The sequence below is a fragment of the Vollenhovia emeryi genome, unplaced genomic scaffold (genome assembly GCF_000949405.1).
Source record: "Vollenhovia emeryi isolate VEMERY1.0 unplaced genomic scaffold, V.emery_V1.0 DF939139.1, whole genome shotgun sequence".
Lineage (NCBI taxonomy): Eukaryota > Metazoa > Arthropoda > Insecta > Hymenoptera > Formicidae > Vollenhovia > Vollenhovia emeryi.
The window spans coordinates 2,300,112-2,315,270 of NW_011967227.1; the positions used below are offsets into that span (position 1 = coordinate 2,300,112).

Below are 15,159 nucleotides of genomic sequence, written 5' to 3' on the forward strand. Positions count from 1 at the left end.
ATACCTATTTTGAATCACCCTGTATAAAGTGATACTCGGGCGATGTTTCTGAACACAGCCTGGATTAACATCCTTTAGCTCTTTGTAATTGTTCCTCTTAGGAAAAAAAAAACACAATGCTGTTAACCAAAGAGTGATAAACGGTTACCCGATGGTTGTAACCAGGGTTGAGTTTGATACGTATTTCAGAAGTTTCATTACGTATCAAACTTATAGACATATAGCAACTGTAGACCGAGCATTCAATTAAATAAGCTGAAGATTGTGCAGAGAGAAAGAGAGAGAAGATTTACGGAGACTTTCTTCCTCTGTCTTGCAAGGAGTAAAGCCAGAGAGAAACCTGAGGGTGCAAACTCATAGAGCGGCGGAACGGTGTACGCAGAAAATCGCGGAACGAGAGCCTCGACCAATGACGAAAACAGCGGAACGCTTGTGATTGGTCATGGCGCTCGTTTCCGCGATTTTCTGCGTACACCGTTTCGCTCCGTGAGTTTGCTCCCTGAGAGCGGCCATGAATGATTCCTTTTTACATTTATTGGTATGGAAAATTCGGTAACATGGAAGGAGATTATCAATATATTAATCTCTGTTTTTCGCACATGTAAACGATTTCTTTAATATTCGGAATTTATTCATAAACTTTTTACTTCATAATCAAAAACACGGTTTATTGTGCGAACTTTTATATGCTGTTTCCAACACTTGTGCTTTTTTATTTTTCAGTCTTAAGACACAATCACTTTTGGGGGAACAGTAATAAACAATCACACACTTTCTATAGATATATGCACAAATATTAGAAGAGAGTGTTTTACCGACACATTCGAATATAGTTTTTGCGCTGCTGAATCTTTTTATTAGTTTTTACGCCTAAAATAATACCAGGATAAGTTGCGGACCGCATAGCAGAACGTTTTTATACTTGAAACACTCGGGTCAGAAGTCTAATGAGAAAGATATTGATATTTGAAATTTTCGATTTTTTAATCGTGAGCAATTTGAATTTGGCTTTATAAAATTACAAAATTCTTCCACGCGATTACAGTACGCGTAAAAACAAAGCGGGGGGTTCACGACTTTATATAAAAAACGAAGAGAAATTAAAAATATCAGCATGTGAAGCCTAACCACAATTACTTATAAAGCGATATTTTTAATTTCTCTTCGTTTTTTATATAAAATCGTGAACCCCCCGCTTTGTTTTTACGCGCACTGTAATCGCGTGGAAGAATTTTGTAATTTTATAAAGCCAAATTCAAATTGCTCACGATTAAAAAATTGAAAATTTCAAATACCAATATCTTTCTCATTAGACTTCTGACCCGAGTGTTTCAAGTATAAAAACGTTCTGCTATGCGGTCCGCAACTTATCCTGGTATTATTTTAGGCGTAAAAACTAATAAAAAGATTCAGCAGCGCAAAAACTATATTTGAATGTGTCGGTAAAACAGACGACTTTAGCATCCTCTTAAGAGTACAATGTTACATAGCGTGTCCGAGTTTCAGAGCCGTCTACCAGCTCAGAGGCCATCCTAAATCCCCCCACTCCTCTCCTCAACGGTAAGCGGGGTAAGCGCAACGGTTACAATGAAGGTTATCTCTCTCACTCATTACAGAGTGAGAGAGAGAGGGTATTGCACGTAGTGCGTCTCCGAACTGCCAGATGGCACGAATCGCGGTACACGGCCAGCTTCCACTCTATTTGATCCTCTTTGCCGGACACGATGCGGCACTTAATGTATACACACACACGTGTACACGCACCGGCATAAATGCTGTCCTTATCCTTGTGAGGTGCACGCACACAACTACAGGGACTCTAGTTGTGTGCGTGCACCTCACAAGGATAGGGACAGCATTTATGCCGGTGCGTGTATACCTACTGTGTTTTTGTTTGTCCGGTTTATTTCAAAAAATTAATACTGAATATTATATTTTACGTATAAAGGCCCAACTCTATGAAGATCATTATCGCATGTCCCAGTGAGAAATGATTCATCGATCAATGAAACGATATCGATTCGACATCGACAACGTCAAATTGACCTCGATTCGACATCGATCAACGAATCATTTCCCACTGGGGTATCTGATATGCAAAAATAAACTGACGATGAGTGAAATTATCAGTCTTAATCTTTGCTTTGTAGAGAGAAAGCTACTATCCAATTGTCTCGTTGTACTTTCAAGCATACTTTCAATTCTTCATTTACCATTCAAAGCCTATTACGTGCGAAACTACTGACTCTTCGCGCTCGATATTCTTTTTATTCCCACGTCGAGGTATCAAAGGGAATCGGTTGACGTTGAAACGTCCAGTGATTTCGAAATATAGGGTATTAGACGTGCATTTGTTGAACTCGAAACAAATGCTTGCAAACGCCCGCACGCCTACGAGCACACACATCCGTTGACCTGGAAAATCGAACGAACATCAATCATTATATGACGGGGCGAGAAGCGCCGCGCCAAAAAATTAAGCGCGCGCGCGCGCGGCTACGACCGGATTGAATTATGCATCGCGCGCGCGCGATTTGTGGAAGCGCTCGGTAGTCGTTTCGCCTTGAGGTCGTTTCCTTGAGTTTTCCGCGTTGCCCTTCGACGGCCGTGAAACAGAAGGATTTGCACGTGAAACATCCTCTTTGGTGATTACTTCGTCTCGCTTCGCTTCGCCCCGTCTCGAATCGCTTCACCTGGGACACCCGGGCTGTTCGCGACGCACGCCTGCACGCGCGCATCATACGATACGTGATCGGAGCGTTAATTGTCGATTTTAGCAGAGAGATGGGTTACGAGCCTAGCTATGAGACAGCCCGATCTCCCATCTCCCCCGCACATATAAACTACTAGCGAGCAGGTGACAAGGTTTAGTCACTTCATCGTATCGATCGTGAATGTAGATCTCTTGCCGCGCAAGTGTCTTTTGACAGCGGTGACTTCCGACCAGTCCCCGCAGGGAATAATGGTTTTACGGCGTCGCTTCAGCAGGTGAGGGTGCCACGCGCTACAACCCCGTTACCGATTTGTCGCGTTAAATAAAATGCCCGAAATCGGCAAACAGCACGCGGAACCAATTGCTAAAGATCGATTCCGTGCACGCGTTGTTTTGCACATATGTATACTGCGTAGAATCGAATTCTCTCCTGAATCAAGGACGATATTCTACGATGGCGCGAGTAATTTTGTAACGTCTTAGTAAGCCTGAATAATTTTATTGTTGCTAAAAATATAGATGTTTGCCAGGTTGGCAGCGAATAAGGTGACGAATATCACTGATTAGAAAGAAGTGACTAATCGTCTAACTTTGTTACGAATTGTTTAGCCACTAAATATCGCACACGGTGCTATAAACAGGATGGTTAAAGAAATAGACATAAATTTCGGATAAACATAACATAAACGGGAGTAATACCCCAATGAGCAAGATTAAATCGATATTTTGAAATATTAATACAATATAAAAGAAATTTTTGAAATGTAAATTTTTGAGATTTCAAATATCAGAACATAAATATGCATCGAGGAGAAAATGTAAGGGCGCGTGAGGTGAAGTGACTACTGGTTATACACATTTTATGTGCTTTTCAGTGGGGAGAAAAGTATTGCAGCCACGCCATCCTACAAGCACATAGTCACCATATAAGAATGGACGCGAGCTGGTTGATTGATGTCATACTGATAACTTTCACTTAACGCACTGTATGATTTTTATGTGCGCACATGTGGATCGAATTCAAAGCACCATGTTCTATTACAACTTTCTCCAGGCTGTAAGTACCTATCTCTTAAAACAATAATTTGATCACACTTTCTTCCGTGCAAAATAAATGAATGAAAAGTTGGAAAACTGAATGAGTTTGCACAAAGCTGTTTCCACCTATGTGTGTTTGTCAGTTCGCACATTTTTAGCAGTGAAAAAAAATCGTCGCTCTTACATTTGTCTTTTAACCGTGAACAAGTTCCAAAACCGATGAACGCTTTTACATTTATCTTTTAACAGCAAACAAGTCCCCAATCCTGATGATCATGATCGATTTTGAAATTGCCGTTATATAATAACTTTAATTAAAATTAGCCTAATATTCGCGTTACATACATATTTATGAATATTCATAGTCAACAGTTTAATTGTTTAAGTGTTAGACTTTAATAAGTTAATAAATATTGACGAGCTTCTTACTTAATATTCCTGATTTATTCTTGCTGCGAAACTTATTGTTATGCAATCCGTATACGCGATCACTCGTACCTGCGACACACTCTACTTGCATGATTCGATCACGTCAATTAACAGGTATCCCATTATGAATCCTTAATGTGAAGAAGTAAACGTCCCTTGCGGAATTTGAGAGGCGAACCAATGCTATTCGCGATGATACAACGCTACAAATAAATATTATCTATATTGCGAGGCCACGATATCGCGCGATTCAACATAAGTGCGCATAATAACAAATTCGGATCATGAAGTTGTTGAGCCTAATTTATTACTTAACGATTTGCATGTCCGTTGTCTGAGCAAACAATAAAATTTTATTGCAATGTCCATGCCATCTCCAAAAATACGTTGCAGGAATAAAGCGAATGGTTGATAGCATTTGTTACTAGACACAAAGCTTTAATTCCTATTTTTTTTGTTTCGCGCGTAATCTATTATCCATGTATCACTGACATGGAAATTACATTTCTTGTAATCAGCTGAATCGTATATCAGGAGAAATGTGGACCTATCTCGCTTTACTAGTCGTTATCTACATTATATACGCATTGAAGAATCAGATCAGAATCCTCAGATTTATCTTCACCCTTGATGGACCGAAGACAGTGCCCATTCTTGGCAATGTGAACGCTGTTCTCGAAGGAAATCGTGAGTGATTCAATGCTACTAAAACATTGTTGTTAATTAATCGTCAACCAATTAAAATTGGTCTTTATTTATACCGTGAACATTGCAACGACCCGAAAGTAAAATGGCTTTTAATTCTATTGAAAAACGATAAATGAGTAATTCGTACGTAAAAGACTCGATTGATTTCCCAGTGATTGAAAGGATGACAAACGAGGCGCCGAATTACGGTAGCGTTTTTCGAATATGGTTGACACTTTTGCCGTACGTTGTGCTCGTCGAACCGAAGGACATCCAAATGGTACTCTGCAGCATGAAGCATACGCGAAAGATATTTTTCTACAAACTGCTGGACAACTTCTTGGGCAAGGGTCTAGTTACGCGGGACGTCGACAAGTGGCAGGTACATCGAAGAATTCTGCAACCAGCCTTCCACCGCAACATGCTCGAAAGATTCGCCCGAACGTTCGGCGAGTGCGCTGAACGTCTGGTCGACAAGTTGCTCGAGAAAGACGGAGAGGATATAAATGTCACTGTGTTCATCAACAACTCGGTCTACGATATATTGATCGGTACGTGATATAAATTGTTTACCAAGGGCAGATATTTTACACAAACAGAAACCTCTGTTTTATTATCTAAGATTTTTATCTTCGTTTACTCAAAGAAACGCTCAGCACATTAATTAACATGAGAATCCATGTTGAAGCAGTAGCCCGTATTCGTATACTGTGCCTTTGATGATTTTCACTATTTACGTACTGCTAATATGCCTCTAGAGAGACCACACGCATTTCCAAACCTTTCATCCCATTGACTACGTTTCCACCGAGGGTCAGAGTCGGGCTAGAGTCGGGTCAGAATCGGGTTGGGGTGAGCGTTTTTGCGGTGGAAACACCAAACCCCAACCCGATTCTGACCCGGTTTGGTGTTTCCACCGCAAAAACGCTCGCCCCAACCCGATTCTGACACTCGGTGGAAACGTAGTCATTATTATTCCGTACATTTCGACATCTCGAAGGGGATAAAGTACTTACTCCGACGCCAAATATTATATGTGACACAATGAGGCTTATTTCAGAGACAATTCTGGGAACGCCGGCAAATCAAAGAGCCAACGACAGTGAGGACGACACACCATTTAGAAAGTAAGCACAATCCAATATATATAATACAATGCGAAACAGTAGTCAACATCATTGGCGTACTTTCTTATCGAACTTAAAAATTTTCAAAATAAAAAATTATACAATTGTAAGCTTTTCAAGACCGACCGTGTATTTACGCGAGTTGACAATGGCACGGGCCTATTTAGGACAACCATGTTCTTGCATCAGAATAAGGAACGCGTCATTCGGTTCAACTTTAATACTTTGACGTAGAAACATCATTTTTGTATACTACCGTGGGTTCCTTCTCTTTTCTTTCCGACGTGCTTATGCCAATGTAATTTGGAATCCAATATCATATGCCTACGAATAACTAACAATGATGTATCTTGGAAACAGAGGCCAAGTTATGGTGCCGTATAGATTTGCACGACCGTGGCTGCTAATCGACTGGATTTACCGATTGACAGCAGCTGGGAAATCGGAGGAGCAACAGCGGAAGGATCTGTTCGACTTTTGCCTCAGAAAAATGAAGGAGAAACGCGAGTTCCTGCAAAGGAACGGACCCCTAGTCGCTGATGACAGGGCAACTAGAAAAATGTCCCTCCTTGAGTACATGGTCGAAATCAATGACAAAAATCCTCAATTCACTGAGCAGGATATCATCGAGGAATGTTGCACCTTTATGTTGGCCGGCCAAGACTCAGTCGGTACTGCCACCGCGATGACGCTTTTCCTTCTTGCAAATAATCCCAAATGGCAGGACAGATGTGTTGTAGAATTAAATGAGATCTTTGGCGACGACAGAAGATCACCAACTATGCAGGATCTCAGGGAGATGAAGTGTTTGGACATGTGCATCAAGGAATCCTTGAGGTTGTATCCTAGCGTGCCACTTTTTGCCAGGAGACTCGGAGAGGATGTAAGACTAGGTAAAATTTAGAGAAGAAAAATCTCCACGATAATCATTTCGTACGATTTTGCGAATACCATTGACTTTCACGTAGTTTTTTCAAGTTTCTAATTGTATAACTTATTTGCTTATGATCACTTTTGAGTTAAAATTAAAGAAATCTTTTGAATACTATTGCGTGGATAATATATACAGGGTGTGTCATTTTAATGCACCACCCCAGGTATCTTTTTTTTATACCTTTTACAAAAATGTTTCATGTATGTACTACACACACGCACACATATACACGCGTGCGCGCGGGCTGATGGGTTCTGACCAAAACCATGGCAGAATACCACGTGATCGGGACCGAAAAGATTAAAAGGCCGACAGAGAGTAAACATACTAGTTACAAGAACGAAAGAATATGAATATAGTTAATGCTATAGTTATACTATGATTATGACGTCACCTTGTATTATGCAGGAGAGCGCGTAATACCGGCTGGTTGTGGCGTGTTTATAGCGCCGTACTGCACGCATCGCTTGCCCCAACATTTTCCTGATCCTCATGATTTTAAACCGGAACGTTTTAGCCCTGAAAACTCCGCGGGACGACATCCCTACGCTTATATACCGTTTAGCGCTGGACCTCGCAATTGCATCGGTGAAAGAAACAAATATATATTAGTCAAAGAGAGGTGTTTCGAGAAAAAGAGAAATTAAAATTTCAGATTCGTTGACTCTGTTAAAGGCACTAAAAATACTTTCATTATAAGATTCAAAATTTTTTCAAGATATCGTGTGACATATTGTTTCTTGTTCACATCTTTTTAGGATACAAATTCGCCACACTCGAGATGAAATCAGTCATCAGCGCTATTTTGAGAAAGTGTCGATTAGAGCCGATCCTCGGCAAGGAGAAGGTCATAGCCAAATTTCGTATGACGGTCAGAGCACATGGTGGACTTTGGATCAAAGTGAAGACACGCAATAAGCAATACGAATAAAAGTAATTGGATTCATTGTTTCTGGCCACACAAATTACAAATAGATATAATCAGCGAGTATATATATATATATATATAATCAGAATAATAAAAAATTATTATAATTAAAGAGAAACGAGAAATAATTATATATAACTGTGTCACTTCAACGTTTAAGAAAAATGAAATTTTATTGTATTTAACGCTTCTAGCCCAGAAGTACTTTGACAGCGTGATCTAGGTACTTGGCTTTTCTTCGTATACTGTTTAAGGGTCAACAGGAGATCCGACATTAATGGAGACTTCTGTCGGTCAGCTGTGAATTACGGATTCTATGTTGTCGCACGGCCAAAATACAGATAAAATCATATTATAACTGTGATATTCGTAATCTGTATGATCGTAAGATTTTCTCTAAACAGCGATTTTTTTAAAAGAGTTAATAAAAAATGTATGAATTGTACAGCTGCTCAGTTTGGTTCAGGTGTAGTTGGCATGAGCTATATTTTATTTATTATAAATGTTTCAAAAGACAAAATGCAAAATTCGGCGGAAACTAAGCTTTGTAAGAAATATGACAAAAAAAGTTTCGCCAAAGAGATACCCGAGAGGCGGCCACGCCGGCCTTTTACTTGATACATACCGTTTCAGGAGCACAGACATGCACCGGAGAGGCTTCTCTCTGGTACTAGTTATCTACGGTCTCTATGTTATCCTGAAACCGAAGTTTCGCACTGCCACCGTATGAGGTCTCCAATATCGATTCAGAGTTCGCCCGTCGCTCTTGTTGACTCCTAAAAAAAAATAACATATGTAAGTTCCGCAGAATTGCGTGCAAAATTGTATGTCACAAGGGTCGAGGAGTTGAAAATAAACTGTATCTACGCGCGATTTACGCAAAGTGACGAGCCAACAAACGTGTTACTTCAAATATGGTTTATGTGACGGATGGTAATATACTATAACCTAATCTAACCTAATTAATTTCTTGCATACAAAAACAAGTTGCGTGTAATTTGCTTGTAGACGGTGACGTGGTAAAATCTACTCCGTGGGGATTGAGAAGGGTTCTCGGATTCTTTACGGGAATAATTTATATGATCATCATGTTGTAAGTGCTATGTGTATGATCTACCGTATGACGATCCAATGCTGTATGATTAATCATGACTTTTCGATAAATTAACCGCATTCTCCGTTTTTTTTTATACGCATAACATAATGTTGGAATTAGTTTCCAGACGTTGGTCAGTCCTGGCAACGGATCGGGAAGTCAACATGGAAGAGACTACCGTCCAGGTTCTGGGTATAGTATTTTTTTTCAGACATCTCACAATCAGATGATAAATACATATATGGATATATATTATATATATATAATTTTTATAATTATTTATTTTATGCAGGCCACGTCCTCCAACACGTAGGCTAGGTAGACCGAATACAGGGAACAATGTTGACATTCCATTTTTTGGTGGTTGTAGCAGTTGCGCAAGATAGAAAAAGCAAAAATATTTCTTATATACATTTTAATGTGAAAAACTAAAGTAGCTAGTATTGAAATGGAATATAACCGAGAAGTGGATGTATAATTGTATTTCCCATACAGCACCAAAGCTTTTAGAAACATTGCAACATTGCAACAATGTTTTCTGAAAGCTTTGGTGCTGTATGGGTTGTGTCGATTTACGCAATATATCTTTTGTTATAAAAAAGTTAATGTATTTATCGGAATTATTAGAACTTCCTCATTAAAGGGAATTTGTTATTAAAGGACTTCTGTAACTTTTGTAGAATTAGTTTCATATAAGCGTCACATGTAATATACGAGCGTACAAAAATACATAATGTTAAAACCTTAGTAACTTGGGATTATTTCTTTAATGATACACAACATCACAAATCTTTGGTCAGACATAAATATCTAATAAACAATATAAAAAGTAATTGATAAATCCTTGATAAAAGTAATGTAATCGTATCTTTATTGAATATGCCAAATGAGTTTCACAATTTGTTCAAGATATAAGTTACAAATATACTCTAGGATACATTATAATCAAGGAAAAAAGTCTTAAATAATTGTGTAAAGTTCTCTGCACTGTTGTACGTAAACTAACAACCTATGGAGTTTATATATGTTGTTTTGTGTGATTTATAGATATTTCATACGTGTGCACGCGCGCACACACGAAAGTAAAACTTTTCTATCTATGTATATGTAACTTGTGTTACATTATTCGAGACTTCTTTCAGATCTCATCAGAATTACAAAATTTTCGTAATTAGACCAGCTGCAATGGTGGTACCTTCTAATCGCAACATAACTCTACCTAGCTGTTTAGTATCCTTGTACAATTCCATGCAGACTGGCGTTTGCGTTGCGACCTCAATAATAGCGCTAGAATTTTTCGGCAAACAACGTGGCTTCTTCTTGATCACGTCACCGGTACTTCGATTAAGTTGCGCTATTAATTTTGTAACAACCGCCGGCTGTACCAAAGACTGCTGGTGCATCACCACTGGAAGCCCCTTCGTGATCGGTTTCGCAATTGCGAATATAACAACGTGCGCTTGAAAGCAGGTTGTTACGGGTACTGGATTCTGCGGATTACAGATGATATCGCCGATACCCACGTTTTGTTGCTCAATCCCTGCTAATGTCAGGGCAACATGATCACCGGCAAACGCATTTGTCGTCGAAACTTCATCCGATTGGAGACCTAGGACGTATTCAAAGACAAACAAGATACGTAATCTCTATACGATGATTCACTGCCGCGTAGATCTAACAACAGTTCGGTCACTGACCTTTGATGACTGCAATTTCATTTTGAGGTAGTATTAAAACCTTGTCACCCACTGATACCATACCAGTTTCAACATGACCGGATACACAGAATCCAGATCCAGTGCCTTTAAATATGTCATTGACCGAAAAACGGAATGGTTTATTTAAAGGCCGCTCTGGGCACTTGAAATTATCAATAATGTTGACTAGAGTAGGTCCGGTATACCTGCGAAATTATCCCGTAAGAACTAGATAATAGCGTGTACGCAGTATGTGTGTATGTATGCGCGTGCGTGTGTCGAGATGTTACCAATTAGAGAGCTGTTCCTTTGGTTTTGTTACAATGTTCTCTCCAGATAAACCGCTGCAAGGTACGAAGGTGACGGTATCCTTGAAGCCAGCTTGTTTCAGGAACACACTCATTTTGTCCACTATCTCATTGAATCTATCTTTAGACCAATTGACAGTATCTAACTTGTTAACCACTACTGCCAGTTGCAATACTCCTGAATATTCAACAAGAAGACAAAGTAGCACAAGAATTTATGCTAAAAGTATGAATTTCTTTTCCACAATAAAATCGCAAAACTGCGAAAGATTACCTAAAGAGCGTAATAACAGAGCGTGTTCGCGCGTTTGTCCACCGCTGTCGAATCCAGTTTCAAATTCGCCTCTGGTTGCGTCGACTACCAACAAAGCTACATCCGCTTGCGTAGCACCACTTATCATATTTGGAATAAAATCCTTGTGACCAGGTGCATCTAGGAGAGTGATACATTTTGTGTCTGTTTCGAACTTCGAGTGGCCTATGTCCATCGTTATTCCTCGCTCTCTATTAAATATGTGTTATAACTGGTATATTCTTCTACATAACTCAATAATATAATGCATTGCAGTCACCTTTCTTCACCGGTTTCATCGAGTACCCAAGCATAGGCAAATGACTGCTTTCCTATCTTCTTGCTCTCTTGTTGATATTTATGGATAAGTCTTTGTGGCACTTGACCCAAATCGCAGAGCAATCGTCCAAGCAATGTGCTTTTCCCAGCATCAACATGTCCCACGACTACCAAGTGAAGCTGTTCCTTGCCATCGCCTCTTTTATTCTTGTATATCGCCTCGACGTCCACTTTCTCTTCGTTAGATGCACTAGATTTTACTTTGGAGTCCAATTCTGGTGTTACATGCCCCGACACGGGTGACTGGCATCTCGGACTATTCGTTTTCGACGAGGCTGTACTTCTCTCCTTTTGTACATCTTTGCGTTTGATTTCAGGACTATTCCGATTGGAAGATGGGCTCTCACAACGTGGACTCAGTAAGTCTGTGTTTTCTACGCCGCTTAAGTCAAAACCCTTCACAACAGGTTTTGTGCCGGTCGGTACGACTTTTACAGTAGACGGTGTTGTAACTTGCAACGTAGGTTTCGCTGATAATTTGTTACCTATCAGGAAATTCTCAGTTGTGTTAAGCTACATGAAATTATAAGCTACACTCATTATGTATGTATTATAGCTACATTGCTAATATGAATTCCAGACATTATATGTAAATGTAAGAGTCGCACTATGTACAATTACTGTTGTATAATGATAATTATAATATTATTATAATACTAACAGTATAAATATGTCAAAAAGACGTGTTAAAGACGTCTTAAAGATGTCTTTTAGACATGCATTTTATCTGGGTATATGCTAACATTTTGCAATAATTATTTTGCATGTGTGTATCCGTATATGTATACGATTCAGTGATTTAAAATGACTTGGATAATGCCTCCCTCAAATTTCTCTATATATAAATATAAGATAATAAAAGTCACGAAAAATAAAGGTATAAAAGTATAGTAGAAAGAAAATGTAAATATAGAATTGTCCCTATCATACCTTCCTCTTATATATTTAAAAAAAAAATTAGCGTCTTAAATGTACATATGTTACATATTTAGTCTACTGCCTCATCTATCTATTCTTAGTTATATATCTTATTGTTGAGCTCTTTTTGATTTTTGATACGGAATTGAAAAATCAAAAGGTTTAACCGTGTTACAATGTTGCACGATGGCTTTGAGAACCGGCTTTTTCATCTTCCAGTCTTTACACAAAGTTTTCCCAAATACCGAAACATTCTTCCTCGTGTATGGAAGTTTAACGTATCTCAAGACACGTAAATTTAAAGTGACAGGTAGTACATTGTGTGTTAGTCTGTCGTCATCTTCAGGGCATATTTCTGAATTGTGCGTATTATGACAGAATTTCCTTGAAGTAGTCAAATTAGTATTGCAAAAAGCACTGTCAGCTAAAAATTCTGCTTCTTTCAAAGCAGTACTTAAATCCACCAAATCATCAGATGATGGAGTATAAATTTCATTTACAACATTTATTGGATTTTTAAATTGTTCTTTCGACTTTACATCTCTTGCGCTATTGCTTTTAGGAAAGATATTTATATTTGAAAAGTCTTTCTGGAGTAAATCGATTTCATGTTTGTTCAAAATATTCGTAGACGATAGCTGTCTCCTACTATTTTCATTATTAAACTTCGGTAAATGTACACAGTTCGTTTCTTTACTATCCCCTTTCTTAATTGATAATTTCGGGATAACAAATTGCGAATTTGATGATCGCTGTTTTTCTTGAGATTCTATATTGCCAACCACATTAGATTTTTGCAAATAGTCAGCAGTTAGAGCAGCTAAAGAACTGAAAGGCTGTGCATTTGTATTGTTCTGAGAAGGTACTTTTGGTGCGTCTGAACTTATGGATTCGGTATGATGGGAGATAAGTCCAGCTAACGACGAAAAAGTTCTGAGAGAATGATTTACATCTTTCGACATATCTACGTTATCTGAACGACACATAGTCCAAGTAGAATCTTTAGATAAATTAGGTTCTTTCTCGAAAGGAAATCTAGGTATTGTAAACACGGATGCGTTAGACATATCAATTGAAACACCTTACCTTACCGATGAAGTTCAGTACAAGAGACATGGAAAAAAAGAAACAAAAGCGGGGTCATTAAGCGGTTCCAAATTCACATTGTTTCAACAGTGGCTGCATTCGGCATTGCAAATCCAAAGGGTTCTCCTCCATTTCTCTCTCTCTCTCGAATGCAAAAGAGCACTCCGATGCCTCAGATTTGCAATACCAAACGTGGCTATTAAAGACTGAACAAAATTGAGACCTTATGCAATATATACCTGGATGTCGCTCCAATCGTTTCTTATTCACCGCGGAATCTAGAAATGTTTCAGGATCAATCAATTTCAGGATTTTAAAAATATCTTATTACTGTTTTAATATCTCAACTTTAGTATTTATCACGACGCGGTTACCTTGTTTCGGCGACGATTCCTTCAAAATGGCATCAAGCGCTGTGTTCGCATCGAAATTCGACAGAATAATCTTCTCCTTCAATTTAGAATCGGACACGGTGTCACCTATAACATTTCTAATTGTTTCCAAGCAAGATACTAACTTTGCCCTCTCTAATTCAGAAAGGTTACACTTCTCTTGGTCAGACGCCGGCAGAGACTCGTCGATATCTTCATTGTCCTCCACTATATCTGGCTCTGTGATGAACGAAGCAATATTCTGTTGTTTGCTTCGATCAAATAAAAACTGCTCCACTGTGTGCACATCGTGTACGTACAATTACTAAACGGTCAAATTTTATTCAGAGTAGTAGAGAAATCTGTGGAACACATACCACTAGGTGATACGCAATAATCGTCTTCCATTGAATGCCCATAAACATCGTCGTAGCCATCGTACTCTGCATGAAAGAATAAATCTCCTCTTATTTTTGCGACACATTAGAAAATATAGAATAGACAGAAATAATTAATCGCGGCGTAAAGTACGGCTACAGTATGGCCAAGATTATACTGCCATTCTTCATAAATGTCTTTATAAACGGGACGATGATAAAAAAGACCGCAATAAAAGGGATTTATTATCTTACAAGATTAAAGTCGAGAGCTTTCGGGAGGATTAAAAAGAAAAATTCTCAACAGGATAAAGTGACGCGCAAGCTGTGGAGCTACTTACCGTCTGAGTAATTCATAGAACGGACGTCTCGATGCCGCGACATGTTTCATGTGTGACGTGGAATTTGTAGCAACGACGAGAGATCATTTACGTACTTTTATGTGTGCCAGTAAGCAGAATTAAATTTGCAAACCGTAGATAGTCGCGACTATAATATACGCGTTCGCCGGATCGCAGCTGGTTACTTATACATGACCGTAATCGACGCCCCCCCCTAACCTTTCAGTCATCTGAAATGCACGGAACATGAAGAATAGAGATAAGAAGGCCGAACACTGAAATATATACTAACTGGAACGCGCGCTAGAGCCGAGCCGTGTGTACCGAGAGAGAGCATCGTCGAGTGGCCTTTGTCATTGTCTAGTACAGTTCGAACCAAAAGTTATCTCGAAGCGCAGCACAACTGCGCGAGATCGTGTAACCTCTGACAACGAGCTAATTTCTCGATCGGACTGTACCTTTCCGTCCCCACTCTCGA

The 15,159-nt window shown here is 39.1% G+C and overlaps 3 protein-coding genes across 6 annotated transcripts; 2 read left to right on the top strand and 1 right to left on the bottom strand.

Moving 5' to 3' along the window:
• Window positions 1-1,850: 1,850 nt before the first annotated feature.
• Window positions 1,851-8,301, top strand: LOC105567305 (probable cytochrome P450 4aa1). 3 transcript variants are annotated; one of them, XM_012022075.1, is made up of 9 exons: window positions 1,851-2,988; window positions 3,589-3,770; window positions 4,699-4,867; window positions 5,041-5,418; window positions 5,928-5,994; window positions 6,355-6,887; window positions 7,337-7,516; window positions 7,687-7,861; window positions 8,051-8,301. In XM_012022075.1, the coding sequence occupies exons 2-8, from the start codon at window positions 3,702-3,704 to the stop codon at window positions 7,857-7,859; spliced, it is 1,569 nt and encodes a 522-aa protein (XP_011877465.1). In that variant the 5' UTR covers window positions 1,851-2,988; window positions 3,589-3,701; the 3' UTR covers window positions 7,860-7,861; window positions 8,051-8,301. The 3 variants fall into 3 exon arrangements, with proteins under 3 accessions (XP_011877465.1, XP_011877466.1, XP_011877467.1); XM_012022076.1 differs by lacking the exon at window positions 8,051-8,301 and having other exon boundaries at window positions 4,715-4,867; window positions 7,687-7,970; XM_012022077.1 differs by lacking the exons at window positions 7,337-7,516; window positions 8,051-8,301 and having other exon boundaries at window positions 7,687-7,972.
• Window positions 8,302-8,603: 302 nt separating this feature from the next.
• Window positions 8,604-9,703, top strand: LOC105567306 (selenoprotein K-like). The gene is made up of 4 exons (XM_012022078.1): window positions 8,604-8,789; window positions 8,865-8,949; window positions 9,073-9,144; window positions 9,245-9,703. Exons 1-4 carry the CDS (start codon window positions 8,771-8,773, stop codon window positions 9,336-9,338), a joined length of 270 nt encoding a protein of 89 aa, XP_011877468.1. The 5' UTR covers window positions 8,604-8,770; the 3' UTR covers window positions 9,339-9,703.
• A 97-nt stretch (window positions 9,704-9,800) lies between these two features.
• On the bottom strand, window positions 9,801-14,923 carry LOC105567307 (HBS1-like protein). Of its 2 annotated transcripts, XM_012022079.1 has the most exons (9): window positions 14,682-14,923; window positions 14,341-14,406; window positions 13,967-14,260; window positions 13,832-13,870; window positions 11,530-12,073; window positions 11,232-11,461; window positions 10,940-11,135; window positions 10,650-10,855; window positions 9,801-10,561 (listed from the first exon to the last, which is right to left on the bottom strand). In XM_012022079.1, the coding sequence occupies exons 1-9, from the start codon at window positions 14,722-14,724 to the stop codon at window positions 10,107-10,109; spliced, it is 2,073 nt and encodes a 690-aa protein (XP_011877469.1). In that variant the 5' UTR covers window positions 14,725-14,923; the 3' UTR covers window positions 9,801-10,106. The 2 variants fall into 2 exon arrangements, with proteins under 2 accessions (XP_011877469.1, XP_011877470.1); XM_012022080.1 differs by lacking the exon at window positions 13,832-13,870.
• Window positions 14,924-15,159: the final 236 nt, after the last annotated feature.